The sequence below is a fragment of the Eptatretus burgeri genome, chromosome 17 (genome assembly GCF_056783735.1).
Source record: "Eptatretus burgeri isolate ZD-2024b chromosome 17, Ebu_testis_v1, whole genome shotgun sequence".
NCBI classification, from domain to species: domain Eukaryota; kingdom Metazoa; phylum Chordata; class Myxini; order Myxiniformes; family Myxinidae; genus Eptatretus; species Eptatretus burgeri.
The window spans coordinates 59,053,163-59,078,783 of record NC_140977.1 but is presented as its reverse complement, the minus strand read 5'-3'; the positions used below and the strand labels follow the sequence as shown (position 1 = coordinate 59,078,783).

Below are 25,621 nucleotides of genomic sequence, written 5' to 3'. Positions count from 1 at the left end.
TGAAATGAAAAACGAAATGAAAGGCATGAACAAACAAATGAACGAAAAGATGGATACAAATACAAATGAAGTGAAAACGACGATGGATGCGAATACACAGCAAATGAGGGAAGAAATGAAAAAGCTGCGGGGTGAGACGCAGAACATGGGCCGAAGCCTGCAGGCGGGCATGAAGGCCGTGACCGGGGAGATAAAAATGGCGACTCCACGTGTGGGAGCAAACGAGCTGGATGGGGGTGCAACGGCTGACAGGCCTGCGGTGGAGGCGGGTGAAAAAATAATTCGTGGAACGTGTTGGGCGAGGGTCGTGACGGTGACCAAGAGGGAAAAATTAAATGGGGAGACCAAAACGTGTGAGACGAGACACGAGGTGACGACAACAGAAATAATAGTTGAGACAAGGGAGGTAAAGGGTGAAGAGTTGGCAGAGACACGGGAGACAGAAAAAATAGAGGGAAGACTACACGATGAAGACGGGGTAAGTGACGCGCACGCACACACGGAGGTAGTGGAGGATAATGGGGGTGAGCTCGCGGAGCGTGTAGGGACCCGGTGCGAGCAGCGGGATGGCCTCCTCCAGGAACGAGGGGAGGGAGTATGCCCCCTTGAGGCGAGTCACGACCAGGTGAGTTCGGTCGTGTTTTGCGAGGTTGAGGGGACGAGTGCTGTGGACGGGTGCACGGAGAGCTTGGGGGGTATAGAGGCCCCGGAGACCCTTGTGGGGACACAAATCCCCAGTGTGGTTGTCCCTGTGTGTGTGGTGCAAGGTGTGAGTGCGTCCCCGTGTGTGGAAGCGACCCCGTGTGTGAATGGTGAGGTGGCGATTGTGCCAGGGTGCGTGCTTCCCAAAACGGCCAGTGTGAGTGAGGCACCGCGGGTTAGTGCCCCCGCGTGTGTGGATGAGGCACCGCGGTTGAGTGCCCCCGCGTGTATGAGTGAGGGACGTTGTGTGGAAGAGACCGCGTGTGTGAGTGTCGCCGTGTGTATGAGTGAGGTACCGCGGGTGAGTGCCCCCGCGTGTATGAGTGAGGCACGGTGTGTGGATGAGGCACAGCGGTTGAGTGCCCTCGCGTACGTGGGTGAGGCACCGCGGGTGAGTGCCCCCGCGCGAGTGAATGGAGCACCACGTGTGAGTAGTATGGTTTGTGTGAGTAGTGAGGCACGCGTGAGTGAACGGCCGTGTGCAAGGTCGTTGTGTGCCAGGGAGACCGTGTGTGTGAGAGAGCGGTATGAGAGGGAGATGTCGGTTGGCATGCGGGAGCACGCAGCCGCGTCTCCCCGTGTGAATGTGATGGTGTGGACTGTGTAAGCTGTGGGAACACGCAGGTATGCGTGTGTGGAATGGAGACGGAGACGGCGACATGGGAGAAACGAAAGCCGAGTAGCGGCTGTAGTTGTTTCGAGGACCGTGCCGGGTTCACCCAGCAGTGAGCACGCGGTTCGTGCTGTGCAACGCACGAGACCACCACGTGCTCGCTTGCGAGAGTGAAGTCCCGGTCCGGAAACGCACGCGGTGGATTTGCCGATCCCGCGGACGGACAAAGTTAGGCAGGTAAATGGATTTGGACCGGACGGGTTCTCCACGCGATCGTGTGTGTTAAGCTCCAACGGGCAAAGCACATGTGTTCGCGTGGGGAACCCCTCGAGACGTGTGGCTTGTGTTTTTTTTTTTTTTTATGCGCACGGTGACGTCATGGCTGCACGTGTGGTTGGAATCCGGCAGGAGGGGCATCTCTGCCGGATGGTAGCGTCCAAGGAGGGACGAGGAACACGTGCAGCTGCATGACGTCACGGGCAGGTGCAAAGTGCGCGAGCTCTGAGTTGCCGCGCAGGTGCTGCGCATGGAAAAAAAAAAAAGAAAAAGCAAGCCTCACTTTCGGGTGTACAGGATTCCTGGGCAAGGGGTGAAAGACCCCCCTTGACCTGGGCACAGGATGGAAACTAGTTAGGGGGAAGGGTTAGCTTAGCTAGACCGACTCCATGGGGCAGGGGTAAGTCCTCATGGAGTCCGTGGAATGGATTAGTTAGAGGGATTGTAGCCAGATTTAGGATGGGAAAATGGGAAATGATTTTTGATGATTTGGAACAGAGACAGACTTTGAGTGTGTAGAGTTGACGTAGTTTAGCTACGTAGTGTTAAAAGGAACGTGCTGTAGTTTAAGGGACGACGTGGGAGCACGAGTTAGTTAGGGGAGATAGTTAGGAGGATGGCAGACTTCAGTGGTGAGTGTTGAAGAGTTGGTGAGTTGTGAGGTGAGTACTTGTTGAGTGAGTGAGGCCAGCGGGTCTGTGTGTGTGGAGTGAATGGGGAATGCATGTGCGATGAGTGATTGGGGGAGGAGTGACTCCCGCCTCAAGGGACCCCGGGGTCAGAGTAAAGTGAGTTAGGGGTTAGTCAAATTGAAAAATGGAGGTCGTTTTTGTTGTTGGTGGGAAAGTAGGCTCGAGACCCATTTGGAGGGGTGCAGGAGCCCTGTTGACGGGCTTGGGAGCGTGGCTGCGAAAGGTGAGTATCGCTGAGTGGGTACCCCGGGCACCAGGCTAGTCGGCCGCGGTAGGCCAAGGGCCCATGGGGGCCGGGATAGAGTAGTGGGCACGGGTGCGCCTGCTTGGTGCGGGGGGCCCGGGCGCCATCCGCGTGGGCAGTGCAGTGGGCACGGGTGACCCTCGGAAAGGGGCCCGGAGGCCGGCCTGCCACGTGTGCGTTTCAGGGGAGGTGCCATGGGGGGCACTCCCGGTGTTAGGGAGCTGGTAGGCTCGGAGGCAGTGTAGTGCCCGGGGGTGCCATAGCGGGAGAATCGGCAGAGGGTCGTGCCTGCCAAAGGGAGCCACGTGTCCCAGCCAGGAGACCGTGTGAGGGCACGGAGAGAAAATTGGGGGGCGAGGCCCGAAATTGTAAGGACACCAACACAGGCGACGGGAATCTGGGTTGTTAGAACCAATAGTTTAAGCGAGAGGCGCTTGTTGAAAGCCCCGGGGTAGTTTAACAGTTAAATGGTTAGGATAGATTAGGAGATGTACCCCTCCGCACCATCCATCCCCTCGCTGTCGTTGTGGGCCGCTGGACCCACTTTGGTTATAGATCGCCGAACTCTGGGGAGGCCATTCTGAGGCTTGAGTTGGGCCTCGACACAGGACGTTAGCTCTCCCTTGTTCCCCTCCGGGGAAGTAGGCTAGGTGACAGAATAGGTTAGCCGAACAAGGACGATAAAGGGGGTTAGGGGACGATTTATAGTGGGGGAGTAAACATAAAAACAACAGAAAAAAATTAAGTTGGGGCTAAATTGGGGTTTGACAAATTAAGGGAGTGGGTATGTACAGTGACAGGCAAAGGCGATAGGTTGGGAGGGAGACAGGTATGTAGGTCCGAGCCCGCCTTCCAAGTGGCCAGCACCACCGCACTCCCTCCACCAACCTCCACTGAACGGCAAAGGCTGGCCAACTTCATCGGCTGGCCGTGTTTTGCTTCAGGGCGGAGGCCGGCCAAGTTCATCGGCAGCTGTGTGCTGCAAGGCCTGTGCCGGCCAGTTCATCTGCTGGCTGTTTTTCTGCGAGGCCTGTGCCGGCCAGTTCATCTGCCGGCTGTGTTTGCCTGCAACGGCCTTCTTCGGCGGGCTGTGTTTGCCTGCTCACCTTTGCCATGCCATGCCCACTGCCCCTGTTCACCAGCCCCGTTCAATTTTGCTTTGCCCCCCCTGTTCATTTCCATGTGCGCCAGGATCAAGGCAACAGTTTGCAAGCTGCGAGAACTGCCCTGTTGGCAGCTACAACACGGGCCTGCAGTGGCGGCCCGTGCACCGTGTTTGCGTCCATCCATTCATCCATTCATTCGTTGTGCTCATTGCGTGTGCCACTTTGAGCTGGCACGGGGACTGCGTTGTGCAGCCCATGCACCGTTGTGGTTCACTGCATTCAGTTCAAACCGTTCATGCATCCATTCGTTGTGCTCATGGCGTGTGCCACTTGAGCTGGCATGGAGACTGCGTTGTGCAGCCCAAGCACCGTTGTGGTTCACTGAGTTCAGTTCAAAAGGGAAGGCCTTGGACTGCGTGTGAGCAGCCAGCCACGTTCCCTGTCACCTGCATTGTTTGAGTCAGAGACTGCATGTGGGCAGCCTGGCTCCCTGCTAACTGCTTTCTTTTGCAGAGTTCAATGATCCTGGGCCATGGTTTAGTGTAAAATTTGTAAGTTAAGGTTAAGATGTACTCTAAATATGAGTGCGCCCCCGGCATGTATGTCTTAGCGCCGGCAATTTTATTTAAGTCGTCCGTGTGAGTGAGTTTGTTTAGATAGTTACGCAGCCCTCAGGTTATTTATTTTGGGGGACACGAATACCATGAATGTCGCACTCAGGGATCCGTAGGTAAAATGTACTAGGGAAAACTACACATGATGGCACACGAAAATTTGACGACTCGGGACGAGTCTGTAAAAGGGAAGGGGTAGTGTTGTGGTTACCAGATTCGCAAACCACCATTCAGGTCCCTTAGGTGAGGTATCTCGGTAAGTGCATGTGTAGTTAGGCCCAAACCCGTTGTCTAGTGGGAATACATGTCATTTATACGTGCTGCGACTCTTCAGGATAGCCGTTTTTCTTTTACTATCTTTATTTTGGACCAACCGCCATGATCACAACCACAACATCAACCACCGACCACAACCACCGCTTCACCACAACCGCCACGACCTTTACCGTCACAACTCGCCACCATCGCATCACCGTCATCTCGCGCCACTCATGGGCACCGATGCTGGACTCGTGTAGGGCGCACGTTGAACAGCGTGTACAAAATCACGGATTTTCTGCTTCAAAAACGGATCCAAAACGACACACGCCCACTTTTTGCCGTGCAATCGGTGAGCGAGGGCGGGCCCCGCCCCAGGGCGATCGATATATGCAAATTTGTGGATCAAAAAGCCTTCACGCCCACTTTTTGTCGGGCCAATGGGGAGCGAGTTGAAAGGTCAAAGGGAGGGGGTCAAAGGCGAAGTTACGGGGGGATAAAAGGACGGTGTTCGTCAGTAAAAGAGGAGTAAGAAGTCGGAACGAGGAAGAAGGGAGTCGTAAAGGTCGGAACGAGGCGAAGGAGAGTCGGAACGGAGGGGACGAGCTGTGGAGAGGCGGCGAGTCAGACGAAGGGTGCTCGCGTCGTGCAAGGAGCTGCGCGCCCGAGGGAGGCCGGCAGCGCGACCTGGCCGAGGTGGAGACGCTCGTCGCGCATATAAAAAGATCCTCCATACCCCGAGCATCAGCAACCCCCTCCTGTTTTCCCCCGCGCTGAGATAGTGCCACCAAGGGGCCCCGTTCCCACCCCCTGCCAGGCACTGTCCACGAGGCCCGCGGGTTGCGGGCCATCGCCGCTCCGCGTCTCATCACCAGACGGGTAGGCCCGACCAGGTCTCGGCCCCAGGCCTACCTCATTCTTGAGGGTATTTCTTTTCCTTGGTTTTGGGTATGTGTTGTCGGCGCCGTCTGTGAAGTAGAATTGTATAAGTGTTGCCGTGTGCTCGGTAGTCGGTATTAGCTCTGCACTGTGTTTTCACTTTTATGTTTTCTTTTTTGTGTAAATGGAATTGTGTTTTCTTTTTGTGTGCATTTGGTGGAATTGTATTTGTGTGCTTTCCGTTCGTCGCGAATAAATGTGCTTTATTGTTGAACTGTTTCCCGCTTCGCTTCGTCTTTTCCTCCATTGAATCCCCATCTTGCTTCACGTAAAGGGTTGGTAGTGGGCTGAATACGCCCGATAATTAATCGAACCGTCGAGGTCGACGATAACACCGCTCGGTTATTCTGATAGTACGGAACGGGTCGCTATGGCCCGTGTCCGAAGTCGACCTGCGGCGAGGTGCGATCGCCCGGTCTACCCTCCGCGTGGGTACTTAGGTAGTTCGAATTTGGCGAGCAACCCTATCCCACGCGGGGGCTGATTGGCTCGATCGCGGTGAGACCGAAAGGTCCACCCGTGACTGGTTCCCGGCGTTAGTCCGAGAGGGTCACGACTGGATTGTCCGTCCGGTGGGCGACGTGCCGCGATTCGAGTTACGTGGCCGTCGCACGCCGGCGGGCGCGAAATCCGCAACAATATATATATATATTTGTATATTAGGGTGGTCCAAAAACAGCAGAAAAAATTATATATAATTCAGATGTCTCCACAAGCCGTAAATTATTCCACTATGATTCAATAACGCGCATAAAAAAATTTAAGTTCATCGGAGGTGATTTAGAGGTCGCTCCATATGACGACTTTTAGTTTCATGAGTTGGTTAAATTCGGGTACGGTTCGGTACGATTTCGGGTACTTCTGGATGTCCGAGGTGGAAATGGAGTGCATTTTCGAACTCTATGGGGTCGATTTACTCTAAGAAATGACTGCACCGACATTGAATTCACTACCATTTCGAAAATATGACCTAAAACAAGATTTATCATTACTGTTGGATAAATTTATCATTTATCTTTTATCATTAAAACGAGGATACCCCCGGTGGAAAATTTGACTGAAGGTGCTGGAGAGTGCATATTATGGTCCACCTGGGGACTGGGCTAACGATACCCGGAATAAGTGAGGATGCTGGGCAGTGCATCTGGTCCACCTGGGATGAACGATACCTGGAATAGGAGAGTGTGCTGGGGATTGCATATGATAAATATGCTTCCGAAGTGTTTTCTGACAAACTTTCCCTCCTCAGCTTGAACAACGTCACTCATTGTGCTCCACTTGTCTTATCTTGCAGAAAGAAACGGATGAGATTTTAACAACAAACATGTGGTTTGTGCAAGTGAGTACACCTTGGACTGTTTGCAAACGCACATACATGCAGGGGAACAGTTGTTAAGTTGTCCTTTACAATGTGTCTATCCACCAGCGCTGGGTTGATTACCGGCTCATATGGAATGAAACCGAGTTTGGTGGAATCAAGAATATTCGTGTACCCATCAGCAAGCTTTGGCAGCCAGAGATTGTGTTGGAAAACACGTGAGTGTAGCCATACCCTGGGATTGGTGTGTGTGTGTGTGTGTGTGTGTGTGTGTGTGTGTGTGTGTGTGTGTGTGTGTGTGTGTGTGTTTTGTTTAAAATATGTACATATCCTTATTATAATTCATGGACCGGTGTTTATTATTACTTGCAAAATCGAAGATTTTTCAAATATACATATTGGTCAATTGATTTGGTTATTTTGTCTGTCTGACTGTCAATCGCCTACAGGTCACAATTTCAAACCGATCATCATGAAACTTCACCAAGCTGGAGAGGTTGTCTCAACTGAGAAGCCTATTGATTTTGAGGTCAAAAGTCAAAGGTCATCTTGAGGTCGAATTTCTAAAATCGTCATTTTTCATCCGATTGACTTGAAATTTGAACAAGATTTGCATATTGCATCACAGAATTGGGAAACCAACTATTTTTGAAATCAAAAGGTCAAAGGTCAACAAAAGGTCAAACTTATAAAATCATCAATTTTGAACTGAAAAATCGTAAAATTACATCCGATTAACTTGGAAGTTGAACAGCAATTGCAAAGTCTGTCACTGAATTTGAAAACCAGCCATTTTAGAGGTCAACTCAAGGTCAAACTTCGAAAATCATCAGTTTCAATCTGAAAAGTCATCAATATTCATCTGATTGACCTGAGCTTTAATTAAGATTGTGAATTATAATCTTAATGAAATGGACAATTTGATGTATCCATGGCAACCTTTGGAGATGGGGGGGGTGGATTTTGCAAGTATTGTGCCTTGCACGACGTCCTTTTCTTGCTTGTGGATTTGTTTGTTTGTAGCACTACTTCTCCTCCAGTTCTGGTCCGATAACATCCAGATATGCTACATTGGATCAGCATGACCCCAATGAGTGTATAGAGGTGTTTTTATCTTTGACGTTACCTCCCCGACGTGAGTTTGAGCCCCTTTTTGACAGTTGCTTCCTCGACCCGATTTTGAGCCCCCTTTTGACAGTTGCTCCCTCGACCTGATTTTGAGCCCCCTTTTGACAGTTGCTTCCTCGACCCGATTTTGAGCTCCCGTTTGACAGCTGCCTCCTCAACCCTATTTTGAGCCCCATTTTTGACAGTTTCCTCCTCGACCCGATTTTGAGCCCCTTTTTGACAGTGGCTTCATCAACCCGATTTTGAAACCCATTTTTGACAGTTTCCTCCTCGACCCGATTTTGAGCCCCATTTTGACAGTGGCTTCATCAACCCCATTTTGAGCCCCAGCAGTTGCTTCCTCGGCCTGATTTTGAGCCCCCTTTTTGACAGTGGCCTTCTCGACTAATGACAATAGTTGAAGGTTTTTCATGAATTATATTTATTTATGAATTGCCCAGCATCCTCACTTATATTTAAATCAAAATGGAACTTGTATCAACAAGGTTCAATAACCTGTCAAAGTATCAAAGAAATGATGAGATATTGTTTGTGTTGCAGAAATGATGGCCAGTTTACAGTCAGTTTCTATTGCAACGTGGTCCTTTCGAGTAACGGGCTCGTGTACTGGCTTCCCCCGGGGATATTCCGCTCATTCTGCCCCATCCGCGTGGCTTATTACCCCTTTGATTGGCAGAACTGTACCCTCACACTACGGTGAGTCGCACACGCTCGCGACGGCTCGGTGACACTGTGTTGTTGTATATCTACGGTATTGTCGCGCTACACATGTGATCATTGTGGTGTCGTTTACAGATCCATGATGTACAGTGCCGAAGAGATCAACCTCCAGCTGCAAACAGAAATCATAAAGAAAAAGAAGAGTCCAATTGAATGGGTTGTCATTGATCCAAAGGCCTACACTGGTAACACAAGCTTAAACATCTGTACAGGTTCAAGGGTTTCATACTTATCAATAATTAAAATGTATGAAATGAAGGATTCCAATTCTGTCTAATCCACCCACTACCTTGATCTAATCAATCATGGCTGTCACGTGATCTCCGAGTGATCTGTCTAATCCATGAACTACATTGATCGTATCAATCATGACTGTCACGTTATATCCCAGGGATTCCAATTCTGTCTAATCCACACACTACCTTGATCTAATCAATCATGGCTATCACTTGATCTCCTCGTGATCTGTCTCTTCCATTAACTACCTTGATCGTATCAATCATGGCTGTCACGTGATATCCCAGAGATTCCAATTCTGTCTAATCCACACACTACCTTGATCTAATCAATCATGGCTGTCACGTGATATCCCAAGGATTCCAATACTATCTAATCCACACTCGACCTCTGATCTAATCAATCATGGCTGTCACATGATATCCCAGGGATTCCAATTCTGTCTAATCCACGCACTACCTTGATCTAATCAATCATGGCTGTCACGTGATATCCCAGGGATTCCAACACTATCTAATCCACACTCTACCTCTGATCTAATCAATCATGGCTGTCACCTGATATCCCAGGGATTCCAGTTCTGTCTAATCCACACACTACGCTGAGCGTATCTATCATGGCTGTCACGTCATCCCCTCATGATGTCTAATCCATGAACTACCTTGAGCGTATCAATCATGGCTGTCACGTGATCACCAAGTGATCTGTCTAATCCATGAACTCCCTTGATCTAATCAATCATGGCTGTCACGTGATATCCCAGGGATTCCAATACTATCTAATCCAAACACTACCTTGATCTAATCAATCATGGCTGTCACGTGACATCCCAGGGATTCCAATACTATCTAATCCACACACTACCTTGATCTAATCAATCATGGCTGTCACATGATCTCCTGGTGATCTGTCTAATCCATAAACTACCTTGATTGTATCAATCATGGCTGTCACGTGATATCCCAGGGATTCCAATACGATCTAATCCACACACTACCTTGATCTAATCAATCATGGCTGTCACATGATATCCCAGAGATTCCAGTTCTGTCCAATCCACACACTACCCTGAGCGTATCAATCATGGCTGTCACGTCATCTGCTAGTGATGTCTTATCCATGAACTACCTTGAGCGTATCAATCATGGCTGTCACGTGATCACCTCGTGATCTGTCTAATCCATGAACTACCTTGATCTAATCAATCATGGCTGTCACATGATATCCCAGGGATTCCAGTTCTGTCCAATCCACACACTACCCTGAGCGTATCAATCATGGCTGTCACGTCATCTCCTAGTGATGTCTAATCCATGAACTACCTTCATCGTATCAATCATGGTTGTCACGTGATATCCCAGGGATTCCAATTCTGTCTAATCCACACACCACCTTGAGCGTATCAATCATGGCTGTCACGTAATCACCGAGTGATCTGTCTAATCCATGAACTACCTTGATCTAATCAATCATGGCTGTCACGTGATATCCCAGGGATTCCAATACTATCTAATCCACATACTACCTTGATATAATCAATCATGGCTGTCACATGATATCCCAGGGATTCCAGTTGTATCTAATCCACACACTACCCTGAGTGTATCAATCATGGCCGTCACGTCATCTCCTCGTGATGTCTAATCCATGAACTACCTGGAGCGTATCAATCATGGCTGTCACGTGATCACCTAGTGATCTGTCTAATCCATGAACTACCTTGATCTAATCAATCATGGCTGTCACGTGATATCCCAGGGATTCCAATACTATCTAATCCAAACACTACCTTGATCTAATCAATCATGGCTGTCACGTGACATCCCACGGATTCCAATACTATCTAATCCACACACTACCTTGATCTAATCAATCATGGCTGTCACCTGATCTCCTAGTGATCTGTCTAATCCATGAACTACCTTGATTGTATCAATCATGGCTGTCACGTGATATCCCAGGGATTCCAATACGATCTAATCCACACACTACCTTGATCTAATCAATCATGGCTGTCACATGATATCCCAGGGATTCCAGTTCTGTCCAATCCACACACTACCCTGAGCGTATCAATCATGGCTGTCACGTCATCTCCTCGTGATGTCTAATCCATGAACTACCTTTAGCGTATCAATCATGGCTGCCACGTGATCACCTTGTGATCTGTATAATCCATGAACTACCTTGATCTAATCAATCATGGCTGTCACGTGACATCCCACGGATTCCAATACTATCTAATCCACACACTACCTTGATCGAATCAATCATGGCTGTCACCTGATCTCCTAGTGATCTGTCTAATCCATCAACTGTCTTGATCTAATTAATCATGGCTGTCACGTGATCTCGGGATTCCAATTCTGTCTAATCCACACACTACCTTGATCTAATCAATCATGGCTGTCACATGATATCCCAGGGATTCCAGTTCTGTCTAATCCACACACTACCCTGAGCGTATCAATCATGGCTGTCACGTCATCTCCTAGTGATGTCTAATCCATGAACTACCTTGATCGTATCAATCATGGTTGTCACGTGATATCCCAGGGATTCCAATTCTGTCTAATCCACACACCACCTTGAGCGTATCAATCATGGCTGTCACGTGATCACCGAGTGATCTGTCTAATCCATGAACTCCCTTGATCTAATCAATCATGGCTGTCACGTGATATCCCAGGGATTCCAATACTATCTAATCCACATACTACCTTGATATAATCAATCATGGCTGTCACATGATATCCCAGGGATTCCAGTTCTATCTAATCCACACACTACCCTGAGCATATCAATCATGGCTGTCACGTCATCTCTTCGTGATGTCTAATCCATGAACTACGTTGAGCGTATCAATCATGGCTGTCACGTGATCACCTAGTGATCTGTCTAATCCATGAACTACCTTGATCTAATCAATCATGGCTGTCACGTGATATCCCAGGGATTCCAATACTATCTAATCCAAACACTACCTTGATCTAATCAATCATGGCTGTCACGTGACATCCCAGGGATTCCAATACTATCTAATCCACACACTACCTTGATCTAATCAATCATGGCTGTCACCTGATCTCCTAGTGATCTGTCTAATCCATGAACTACCTTGATTGTATCAATCATGGCTGTCATGTGATATCCCAGGGATTCCAATACGATCTAATCCACACACTACCTTGATCTAATCAATCATGGCTGTCACATGATATCCCAGGGATTCCAGTTCTGTCTAATCCACACACTACGCTGAGCGTATCTATCATGGCTGTCACGTCATCTCCTCATGATGTCTAATCCATGAACTACCTTGAGCGTATCAATCATGGCTGTCACGTGATCACCAAGTGATCTGTCTAATCCATGAACTCCCTTGATCTAATCAATCATGGCTGTCACGTGATATCCCAGGGATTCCAATACTATCTAATCCAAACACTACCTTGATCTAATCAATCATGGCTGTCACGTGACATCCCAGGGATTCCAATACTATCTAATCCACACACTACCTTGATCTAATCAATCATGGCTGTCACCTGATCTCCTGGTGATCTGTCTAATCCATAAACTACCTTGATTGTATCAATCATGGCTGTCACGTGATATCCCAGGGATTCCAATACGATCTAATCCACACACTACCTTGATCTAATCAATCATGGCTGTCACATGATATCCCAGGGATTCCAGTTCTGTCCAATCCACACACTACCCTGAGCGTATCAATCATGGCTGTCACGTCATCTGCTAGTGATGTCTTATCCATGAACTACCTTGAGCGTATCAATCATGGCTGTCACGTGATCACCTCGTGATCTGTCTAATCCATGAACTACCTTGATCTAATCAATCATGGCTGTCACATGATATCCCAGGGATTCCAGTTCTGTCCAATCCACACACTACCCTGAGCGTATCAATCATGGCTGTCACATCATCTCCTAGTGATGTCTAATCCATGAACTACCTTGATCGTATCAATCATGGTTGTCACGTGATATCCCAGGGATTCCAATTCTGTCTAATCCACACACCACCTTGAGCGTATCAATCATGGCTGTCACGTGATCACCGAGTGATCTGTCTAATCCATGAACTACCTTGATCTAATCAATCATGGCTGTCACGTGATATCCCAGGGATTCCAATACTATCTAATCCACATACTACCTTGATATAATCAATCATGGCTGTCACATGATATCCCAGGGATTCCAGTTGTATCTAATCCACACACTACCCTGAGTGTATCAATCATGGCTGTCACGTCATCTCCTCGTGATGTCTAATCCATGAACTACCTTGAGCGTATCAATCATGGCTGTCACGTGATCACCTAGTGATCTGTCTAATCCATGAACTACCTTGATCTAATCAATCATGGCTGTCACGTGATATCCCAGGGATTCCAATACGATCTAATCCACACACTACCTTGATCTAATCAATCATGGCTGTCACATGATATCCCAGGGATTCCAGTTCTGTCCAATCCACACACTACCCTGAGCGTATCAATCATGGCTGTCACGTCATCTGCTAGTGATGTCTTATCCATGAACTACCTTGAGCGTATCAATCATGGCTGCCACGTGATCACCTCGTGATCTGTCTAATCCATGAACTACCTTGATCTAATCAATCATGGCTGTCACATGATATCCCAGGGATTCCAGTTCTGTCTAATCCACACACTACCCTGAGCGTATCAATCATGGCTGTCACGTCATCTCCTAGTGATGTCTAATCCATGAACTACCTTGATCGTATCAATCATGGTTGTCACGTGATATCCCAGGGATTCCAATTCTGTCTAATCCACACACCACCTTGAGCGTATCAATCATGGCTGTCACGTGATCACCGAGTGATCTGTCTAATCCATGAACTACCTTGATCTAATCAATCATGGCTGTCACGTGATATCCCAGGGATTCCAATACGATCTAATCCACACACTACCTTGATCTAATCAATCATGGCTGTCACATGATATCCCAGGGATTCCAGTTCTGTCCAATCCACACACTACCCTGAGTGTATCAATCATGGCTGTCACGTCATCTCCTCGTGAGGTCTAATCCATGAACTACCTTGAGCGTATCAATCATGGCTGTCACGTGATCACCGAGTGATCTGTCTAATCCATGAACTACCTTGATCTAATCAATCATGGCTGTCACGTGATATCCCAGGGATTCCAATACTATCTAATCCAAACACTACCTTGATCTAATCAATCATGGCTGTCACGTGACATCCCACGGATTCCAATACTATCTAATCCACACACTGCCTTGATCTAATCAATCATGGCTGTCACCTGATCTCCTAGTGATCTGTGTAATCCATGAACTACCTTGATTGTATCAATCATGGCTGTCACGTGATATCCCAGGGATTCCAATACGATCTAATCCACACACTACCTTGATCTAATCAATCATGGCTGTCACATGATATCCCAGGGATTCCAGTTCTGTCCAATCCACACACTACCCTGAGCGTATCAATCATGGCTGTCACATCATCTGCTAGTGATGTCTTATCCATGAACTACCTTGAGCGTATCAATCATGGCTGCCACGTGATCACCTCGTGATCTGTCTAATCCATGAACTGCCTTGATCTAATCAATCATGGCTGTCACATGATATCCCAGGGATTCCAGTTCTGTCTAATCCACACACTACCCTGAGCGTATCAATCATGGCTGTCACGTCATCTCCTAGTGATGTCTAATCCATGAACTACCTTGATCGTATCAATCATGGTTGTCACGTGATATCCCAGGGATTCCAATTCTGTCTAATCCACACACCACCTTGAGCGTATCAATCATGGCTGTCACGTGATCACCGAGTGATCTGTCTAATCCATGAACTACCTTGATCTAATCAATCATGGCTGTCACGTGATATCCCAGGGATTCCAATACTATCTAATCCACATACTACCTTGATATAATCAATCATGGCTGTCACATGATATCCCAGGGATTCCAGTTCTATCTAATCCACACACTACCCTGAGCGTATCAATCTTGGCTGTCACGTCATCTCCTCGTGATGTCTAATCCATGAACTACCTTGATCGTATCAATCATGGTTGTCACGTGATATCCCAGGGATTCCAATTCTGTCTAATCCACACACCACCTTGAGCGTATCAATCATGGCTGTCACGTGATCACCTAGTGATCTGTCTAATCCATGAAATACCTTGATCTAATCAATCATGGCTGTCACGTGATATCCCAGGGATTCCAATACTATCTAATCCAAACACTACCTTGATCTAATCAATCATGGCTGTCACGTGACATCCCAGGGATTCCAATACTATCTAATCCACACACTACCTTGATCTAATCAATCATGGCTGTCACATGATCTCCTAGTGATCTGTCTAATCCATGAACTACCTTGATTGTATCAATCATGGCTGTCATGTGATATCCCAGGGATTCCAATATGATCTAATCCACTCACTACCTTGATCTAATCAATCATGGCTGTCACATGATATCCCAGGGATTCCAGTTCTGTCCAATCCACACACTACCCTGAGCGTATCAATCATGGCTGTCACGTCATCTGCTAGTGATGTCTAATCCATGAACTACCTTGAGCGTATCAATCATGGCTGTCACATGATCACCTCGTGATCTGTCTAATCCATGAACTACCTTGATCTAATCAATCATGGCTGTCATGTGATATCCCAGGGATTCCAATTCTGTCTAATCCACCCACTACCTTGATCTAATCAATCATGGCTGTCACCTGATCTCCAAGTGATCTGTCTAATCCATGAACTACTTTGATTGTATCAATCATGGCTGTCACCTGATATCCCAGGGATTCCAATTCTGTCTAATCCACACACTACCTTGATCGTATCAATCATGGCTGTCACGTGATCTCCAAGTCATCTGTCTAATCCATGAACTACCTTGATCGTATCAATAATGGCTGTCACGTGATATCCCAGGGATTCCAATACTGTCTAATCCACATAATACGTTGATCGTGTCAATCATGGCTGTCGCATGATATCCTGGCATGTCAAATTTCCTAACACAAGTCAAGCTTGGTAATGTGATCAATGTTGGAAATGTGGTCAAGTATCGTATCAGCAATGGGAAGAGGGGAAAGTGGGGAAGGGGGCGGGGAGGTGATGGATGTTCTATTGTGTTCATTCTGAAGCAGCATGTGATTGATCATCGCTGAGAGTGTGGTTGTACGGAGAGTGGGAGATCGTTGGCAGTGCCCCTGCAGGGATAGGCTGGGAGATCGTTCGCAGTGCTCCTGTAGGAATCGGCAGGAATTTCGAATTTATTGTGGATGCAGATGATCACCCTCTTCCTCTTATCGAAGGACATATTTAACATCACAAGAATCAATTAAATGTCCATCCCAGAGACGGCACACACAAAGATGCCTCGTCTAACTAGCAAAACACTAGAATGACGGTTTATAGAAGGGTCGTGATTCAAACCCAGACTAGGCAGCTTAGAGGCGAGTGGGTGTACCTCCAGACTATCGCAGCAGCTCACAATGCAGATGCACTGCACCCGAACAAGTGGATCCAAAATTCATCTGATTTACTTTACAAGCATAAAACGATCACAGAGTGCTGCACCCTGTATTCGAACAGGTTGGAGAACACATTCCCAACTTGTTCCACGACAAGTACACTAAAAGTTCGTTCCCCAAGAATAACTGGGCCAGGATTGTGCGTCAATTCGAACTTCGAAGGTACATTAAAATGGTATATAAATATGATCAGTACAATGGCGTGACATATCTGACTGTGTTTCTGTCTCACGACTCGTAGTCTCAGATGTCCCTGGGACAGAGAAGACAGGTCAGGAGTAGTGCACTGTAGGCCAACTCACATGGGTTCAAATCCAGTCTATCATGCCTTCTATTCCCAACACGGTGATAAACTGGTGCTTCGTTGCTTCAATTAGTCTGGAGTCTTTCGATGAATACAGTCGTCCCGTTTCTGGACTTTTGAGCAGAAGGGAGAGTGTGTGTGTGTGTGTGTGTGTGTGTGTGTGTGTGTGTGTGTGTGTGTGTTTGTTTGTTTGTTTGTTTGTTTGTTTGTTTGTTTGTTTGTTTGTGTGTGTGTGTGTGTGTGTGTGTGTGTGTGTGTGTGTGTGTGTGTGTGTGTGTGTGTGTGTGTGTCTGTCAAAGAAAATAATAGGGATGGGCCAATCACCAAAAATTGCATACGTGTTGGTAGTACGTAGGATAAGTTCTTGGGCATCACCCCACTTCCCCTGCGAGGTGAGGTGGGGGGACGACAACGACCTGAGATGTTCGTCCGAAGGTGTCACAGTGCAAGTGGTTCACTGCCCCCTGCTGCAAACAGTATTAGCAACAGCACAAAATATATTTTCCCCACTCTCCATCCAGGCTTTCAATGAGATCTTGGATGATGCTGTCCTGTCTGTACCTGTTTGTGGTGAGGATGTTGAAGTCGTGGAGAGATTCACTTACCTTGGCAGTGATATTCATGTCTCTGCTGGCTGTGAGTCAGAGGTCAATAGACGTCTGGGTCGGGCCTGGGGAGTCATGGATTCACTGGATAATGGGATGGGGCACTGCCGATACCTGTGCGGGAGGATGAAAGTCCGAGTCTTCAGGTCCTTGGTGCTTCCAGTCTTGCTCTATGGATGTGAGACTTGGACTCTGACCAAGGATCTGAGACGGAGACTTAATTCCTTTGTTACCAGGTCTCTTCGGAGAATCCTTGGCGATCGCTGGTCAGACTTGTGTCCAACGAGTGGTTGCTAAGAGAGAGACAAATGAGATTTGTTACCTGTATAGTCCGTGAGCGTCAGCTGCGGCTGTATGGACATGTGGATCGTTATCCTGACGCTGATCCTGCTCACCAGATTCTCTCAGCGAGGGAGCCTCGTGAGTAGAGGAGGGCAATGGGCCGACCACGTGCCTCGTGGTTGCAGCAGGTTGATCGGCATCTCACGGAGATGGGGATGGGCCAGGCATCTGCCTGGGGGATGGCCAGCCGGAGGTCCCTGGAGTACCGGTGGAGAGTGGACGCAGCGATGCACTGCTCTGGCGCATGCTCCCATACCTGACCGCTCCCCCCACCCACCTCCCCCCCTCCCATGCTGCCCCCGAAGGGAGCTCGTGTTTCTATTTGAAGTAATATGGTGAAAATCAAAATTGTATTCATCATCATCTTTCAAAATGACAATGTTTGAATATGATTGATGACATGTCACTTTTTTTTTAAACCCCAGAGAACGGAGAGTGGGAGATCGTGCACAAGCCAGCACGGCGGATCGTGAACACTCAGCTTCCTCGACACAGCACAAACCACCAGGAAATCACTTTCAACCTCATCATCCGCAGAAAGCCGCTGTTTTACATTGTAAATATGATCATTCCAGTCATCCTGATCTCGTTCTTGTCACTGCTGACCTATTACCTTCCTGCTGACAGTGAGTCCACATGCCGAATGTTGTGTTCTGGTGTTGTTTTTACACAAATCACCGCCACCCGACATAAAACTGAGGATATCGCTTCCACTGTGACATTGTGATCACCGTGTTGTGCACGGCACATGGGAGATTACTTACTTTGGACATTCACACATCCAGGTGGGGAAAAGGTGTCCGTTGCTATTGCTGTGCTGCTATCTCAGAGCGTCTTCTTGTTCCTGGTGGCTCAGCGCTTGCCTCAAACCTCACAGGAGATCCCACTGCTCGGACGGTAAGGTTTCACACTTCAAAGTCATAGCCGTGCGAGTGCAATCAGTTGTACGAGTTCATAGGTCGACGTGGATGGAGAAGTGATGTGGCTCGAAGCAGCCATCTGGAAACCCTTGTGAGAAAGAGTGAATGAAAAAGGCTTCATGAAAGAGAAAATAAATAAACAATTTTTTTTAACCATTATTACAGAGAGAGTAAACTAGTCTTCAAGTGGAGACACAAGCAGAAAAAGCTTATGATAGTTCGACACAAGTTCAACTCCTACCAGGGCTCGAACTCAGACAAATCAACTCAGACCATTCCAGTCGAGATGTCCTCCAGAATGTCCATCATCGTCCTGCATACGTGAATGCTTTTTCCTGCACTGCAAAGCAGTTTTCTTCTTCTTCTTCTTCTTCTTCTTCTTCTTCTTCTTCTTCTTCTTCTTCTTCTTCTTCTTCTTCTTCTTCTTCTTCTTCTTCTTCTTCTTCTTCTTCTTCTTCTTCTTGCGTATGCGAGCTTGGGTCCTGGGTCGCTATCATTTTGTTGGGGTGCAACGATGCCACTGATGCTGTGCCCCTATACCAGTACACTGGTACCCATTTGTGGGGTTGACTCAGCCTGTCAACCTTCCGAGGTCGGAAAAGTGAGTACCAGCTTGCTGGGATGATTGAGCCATTCGAATATCCTGTGTCAAAGTGGCGACCCGTGCAGGATTGTCCCCCAACAGCCCAAGAGACTTCTTCGGCAGCACCAACTCTGCACAGAGAATGGTCCTGATAGATGGATGGTGCTCATTTTGCCAACCTCAAAAGGATGACAGGCTGAGTCAACCCCACCTGGTGTTAATTCAGCAGCCAACAGGGCTCGAATTCAGGACCCTAAGATCCTAAGCCAACCACCCTCATCACTAAGCCAACACCAGGCTTACTGCAAAGCAGTGTGTGCATTACAACGGAGTCAAATTGTGACATGTTGGACAAAGTTTTGATTGAATGCTACGTCTCCATAGAGCTCTTACATCTGTCAGCATGACAACAAACCTAGGAACTGGTTCAACAACAACAACAACAAAACAACAACAACAACAACGTTGAAAATCTACCTAGTCTCGTTCCACAGTCCTGATTGAAACCCAATCAAACCACTCAGGGACATCACAAGGGGCAGCCAGAACAATCCATCACTGAAAATGCACTTCTTAAGTCCAGTCTCGGCTGATTGTGACTGAAAGAACAAGGTGAGAGAGTAGAGGGGTGGAGGGTAACACAATAACTGTGGAGCAGTAGGAAAACATGCAGACTGAAGAGTAGGAGAGAGAAGAGGGAAGGAAATATAGGAACCTGACAACAGACTTCTTTGACCAAGCTGGTCAAGCACATGGAATTTGTCTTTCAATCCTGACAAATCTCACACTCTCACTATCTCTCTCCGAAAAGGACCATCTGGCAAACCCTCATATCTACTTTCTTAACAATCCTCTTGAGCAGGTTCAGTCATTCAAACTCTTGGATCAGCCATGATCATTCTTGGAAAAATCACATTTCAAAGTTGGCCTCCAAAGCCAGATGCTGACTGGGCATCCTCCATCATACAAAACCCTTCCTTGACACCCCTGAACTCCTATCTACCGACAAAACGTTCATTCGCAGATCGATGGAGTACCACTCTCTCCTCTGGGCTGGCTCTCCAGCCTCACAGCTTGACACCGTGGACACCAAGGCCTTCAAGATCATTGGAATCTCCTGCACTGAAGCTGAGTCGATGGGCTATCACTTCATCGGTGGTCTCTCTGTCTTCTTCCACCTCCTTTTTGGTCATGCTCCCTCTGCTCTATATATGCTTTGTCGACCCCAGGTTTCTGCAGGACGCACACAGTCCACCTTCTTCTTGTGTATGGCAGCTTGGCTGCTGGGTAGCTATCATTTTGTTGGAGTGTGGCTGTCGCTGATGCTGTGCCCTTCTACCAGTACACTGGTACTAATTTTGCTGACCTTGGAAGGATGACAGGCTGAATCAACCACACTGGTGTTAATTCAGTGGACAACAGGGCTCAAACTCAAGATCCTAAGATCGCAATCCAGCCATCCTAAGCACTAAGCCAATGCCAGGCTACACGGTCCACCATCAAACCCCTTCTGGTGAAACTACCGAAATCCAGGATCACTGCTCACCTCCACTCATTTGTTCCTCTTTTTTTTCCCACCTGTGGAATCAACTTTCACATTCTCTGAAATCTCATTCTTCCCTCCAGGTGTTCAAGACAGCTGTTAACCACCATCTCAGATCGTCCAAATCTAAAACCATGATATTTTCTACCCTTGTCAACCCCACCCAAATCACGATTTTTGTCTGTTACGTCCTGATCCATTCAGTGTTCTCACTCTTCCACAAGCCTCGACTGTATACAAAAAAAAAACATTGGGAGAGGTAGCGGAGGACTGATGAGCAGAGAAGAAAAAGGTGATAAAGACTCGTTATCCAGGAGCAGTTGAGTACGAGAGGGTAGGGTAGGTGTAGGGAGTGGGGGGTTCGGCGCACATTATTTGGATGGAAACATAGAATTGAGAGATTTGGGCCTTCTCACGAGCAGAATCGGCTGTAGTGCCATTTGAAGTGAGGAAAGTGATTGAGGGGTAGCTGACAACAGAGACAGACTTGACAAGGTGCCACCAAGTCTCAGAGACAAGTTTGACAGTTTAGTCTTGAGGGATGACAGATGTTGTTTTCTAGTTTTCCTGAGAACAGACAAAGAATTGTCCCAGACCTTGTGGAATGATCTAGGGTTGCCTTCAGTCGGATTTGCCTTCGAGAAAGAGAAGACAAGTCGTTTGAAGTCAACTGCCTCACCACAGTATTATGTGCACCATGGGTGACAGGATGGGTTTGGCAACTGTAGATGAGATGGTATAGATGGAGCCTGAAGGGAAAGCAAGCTTGTGTGGAAGGATTCCGAGGTAGTATTAATATCAAGAGAGGAGGAAATGAAAGACCAGTCTTGACATCAGAGGGTAGCTGGTGGTTGCTGCCAGTCAGCTTGAGTGAACTGCCAAACTCGACGGAACTGAGGCAGCACTTTGACAATAGCCAGAGATGTTGACTGTCACAAAGCAAATGATCGGACGAACCGATTAAAGCAGAAGAACCAGAGACTTTTGCAGGAAAATTCATCATCACCAAGTCCAGAAGGGAAGATGTGCCATTGGGACAGATTTGGGTCAGAAAGTTCACTGATTAGGTCAGTCCCATGGATTCAGAGATCCTTTGCCACAATGCCGTGGCTGGTTGAAGAGGTACAAACACCGAGCCAAATGGCACGATGACAGTTGATATGACTGCAGATGAGTACGAGAGAAATGGGATGAGTGGTTGCAAGACGTTTCATGTTGGTAGAATGGGATGTAAATGGAGTCATCCCTGTTTGCAGAACGGGACAGCACAGACAAAAAAGAGGTGGTTGCATCGAAGAAAGCACAGCCAAAAAAGATAGTTAAACTCAATTCTGACCATAGATAGTGAAACTCAATTCTGATCTCAGAGAGTAAAACTCAATTCTGACCATAGAGAGTTAAACTCAATTCTGACCATAGAGAGTTAAACTCAATACTGACCACAGAGAGTTAAACTCAATACTGACCACAAAATTCTGACCATAGAGAGTTAAACTCAATTCTGACCATAGAGAGTTAAACTCAATACTGACCACAGAGAGTTAAACTCAATTCTGACCACAGAGAGTAAAACTCAATTCTGACCATAGAGAGTTAAACTCAATACTGACCACAGAGAGTAAAACTCAATTCTGACCATAGAGAGTTAAACTCAATACTGACCACAGAGAGTAAAACTCAATTCTGACCATAGAGAGTTAAACTCAATTCTGACCACAGAGAGTAAAACTCAATTCTGACCACAGATAGTAAAACTCAATTCTGATCTCAAATAGTTCAACTCAATTCTGACCACAGAGAGTTAAACTCAATTCTGACCACAGAGAGTAAAACTCAATTCTGATCACAGATAGTAAAACTCAATTCTGACCACAGAGAGTGAAACTCAATTCTGACCACAGATAGTAAAACTCAATTCTGACCACAGAGAGTAAAACTCAATTCTGATCACAGATAGTTAAACTCAATTCTGATCACAGATAGTTAAACTCATTTCTGACCACAGAGAGTAAAACTCAATTTTGATCACAGATAGTTAAACTCATTTCTGACCACAGAGAGTAAAACTCAATTCTGACCACAGATAGTTAAAGTCTCAATTCTGACCACAGAGGGTTAAACTCAATTCTGACCACAGATAGTTAAAGTCTCAATTCTGAGCACAGAGGGTTAAACTCAATTCTGACCACAGATAGTTAAAGTCTCAATTCTGAGCACAGAGGGTTAAACTCAATTCTGACCACAGATAGTTAAAGTCTCAATTCTGACCACAGAGGGTTAAACTCAATTCTGACCACAGATGGTTAAACTCAATTCTGATCTCAGATAGTAAAACTCATTTCTGACCTCAGACAGTTAAACTCAATTCTGATCACAGATAGAAAACTCAATTCTGACCACAGATAGTTACACTCGATTCTGATCACAGATAGTTAAACTCCATTCTGACCACAGATAGTCAAACATAATTCTCACCACAGATAGTAAAACTCAACACAAATAGTCAAACTCAATTCTGACAACAGAGAGCAAAGCTCAATTCTGATGCAGACAGTTAAACTCAATTCTGATCACAGATATTTGAACTCATTTCTGACCACAGAGAGTTAAACTCAATTCTGACCACAGATAGTGAAACTCAATTCTGACCCCAAATAGTTTAACTCAATTCTGACCACAGATAGTTAAACTCAATTCTGACCCCAGAAAGTTAAACTCAATTCTGACCACAGATAGTTAAACTCAATTCTGACCACAGATAGTAAAACTCAATTCTGACCACAGATAGTGAAACTCAATTCTGACCACAGATAGTAAAACTCAATTCTGACCACAGATAGTTCAACTCAATTCTGATCACAGATAGTTAAACTCAATTCTGATCACAGATAGTTAAACTCAATTCTGATCACAGATAGTTTAACTCAATTCTGACCACAGAGAGTTAAACTCAATTCTGACAACAGATAGTAAAACTCAATTCTGATCACAGATCGTTAAACTCAATTCTGACGACAGAGAGTGAAACTCAATTCTGATCACAGATAGTAAAACTCAATTCTGATCACAGATAGTAAAACTCAATTCTGATCACAGATAGTAAAACTCAATTTTGACCCCAGATGGTGAAACTCAATTTTGACCCCAGATAGTAAAACTCAATTCTGATCACAGATAGTAAAACTCAATTCTGACGACAGAGAGTGAAACTCAATTCTGACCACAGATAGTAAAACTCAATTCTGATCACAGATAGTAAAACTCAATTCTGATCACAGATAGTAAAACTCAATTCTGATCACAGATAGTAAAACTCAATTCTGACGACAGAGAGTGAAACTCAATTCTGACCACAGATAGTAAAACTCAATTTTGACCCCAGATAGTAAAACTCAATTCTGATCACAGATAGTAAAACTCAATTCTGACGAGAGAGAGTGAAACTCAATTCTGACGACAGAGAGTGAAACTCAATTCTGACCACAGATAGTAAAACTCAATTCTGACCACAGAGAGTTAAACTCAATTCTAACCACAGAGAGTTAATGTCTCAATTCTAACCACAGAGAGTTAATGTCTCAATTTTGACCACAGATAGTTAAAGTCTCAATTCTGACTGCAGAGAGTGAAACTCAATTCTAACCACAGATAGTTAAACTCAATTCTAACCACAGATAGTTAAACTCAATTCTGACCACAGAGAGTGAAAGTCTCAATTCTGATCTCAGATAGTTTAACTCAATTCTGACCCCAGAGAGTTAACTCAATTCTGATCACAGAGAGTGAAACTCAATTCTGACCACAGATAGTAAAACTCAATTCTGATCACAGATAGTAAAACTCAATTTTGACCCCAGATGGTGAAACTCAATTTTGACCCCAGATAGTAAAACTCAATTCTGATCACAGATAGTAAAACTCAATTCTGATCACAGATAGTTGAACTCAATTCTGATCACAGATCGTAAAACTCAATTCTGATCACAGATAGTAAAACTCAATTCTGATCACAGATCGTTAAACTCAATTCTGATCACAGATAGTAAAACTCAATTCTGATCACAGATAGTAAAACTCAATTCTGATCACAGATCGTTAAACTCAATTCTGATCACAGATAGTAAAACTCAATTCTGATCACAGATAGTAAAACTCAATTCTGACGACAGAGAGTGAAACTCAATTCTGATCACAGATAGTAAAACTCAATTCTGATCACAGATAGTAAAACTCAATTCTGACGACAGAGAGTGAAACTCAATTCTGATCACAGATCGTAAAACTCTATTCTGATCACAGATCGTAAAACTCAATTCTGACCACAGAGAGTTAAACTCAATTCTGATCACAGATAGTAAAACTCACCACAGATAGTAAAACTCAATTCTGATCACAGATAGTTGAACTCAATTCTGATCACAGATAGTAAAACTCAATTCTGATCACAGATTGTAAAACTCAATTCTGACCACAGATAGTTAAACTCAATTCTGATCACAGAGAGTTAAACTAAATTCTGACCACAGAGAGTAAAACTCAATTCTGACCACAGATAGTTAAACTCAATTCTGACCACAGATTGTAAAACTCAATTCTGATCACAGAGAGTTAAACTCAATTCTGATAACAGATAGTAAAACTCACCACAGAGAGTAAAACTCAATTCTGAGCACAGATAGTTAAACTCAATTCTGATCTCAGAGAGTAAAACTCAATTCTGATCACAGAGAGTTAAACTCAATTCTGATAACAGATAGTAAAACTCACCACAGAGAGTAAAACTCAATTCTGAGCACAGATAGTTAAACTCAATTCTGATCTCAGAGAGTAAAACTCAATTCTGATCACAGAGAGTTAAACTCAATTC

General features: G+C 45.9%; 1 protein-coding gene across 10 annotated transcripts in view; it reads left to right on the top strand.

Moving 5' to 3' along the window:
• LOC147010249 (acetylcholine receptor subunit delta-like) overlaps nt 1-25,621 on the top strand; it is a 114,212-nt gene that overhangs the window by 63,256 nt on the left and 25,335 nt on the right. For all 10 annotated transcript variants that reach the window (XM_085862318.1, XM_085862320.1, XM_085862327.1 and 7 more), the window contains 6 exons: nt 6,739-6,783; nt 6,871-6,980; nt 8,431-8,586; nt 8,686-8,795; nt 18,134-18,334; nt 18,494-18,605. In XM_085862318.1, coding sequence (XP_085718444.1) covers nt 6,739-6,783; nt 6,871-6,980; nt 8,431-8,586; nt 8,686-8,795; nt 18,134-18,334; nt 18,494-18,605 — 734 coding nt within the window. The remainder of the gene's footprint in view (nt 1-6,738; nt 6,784-6,870; nt 6,981-8,430; nt 8,587-8,685; nt 8,796-18,133; nt 18,335-18,493; nt 18,606-25,621) is intronic.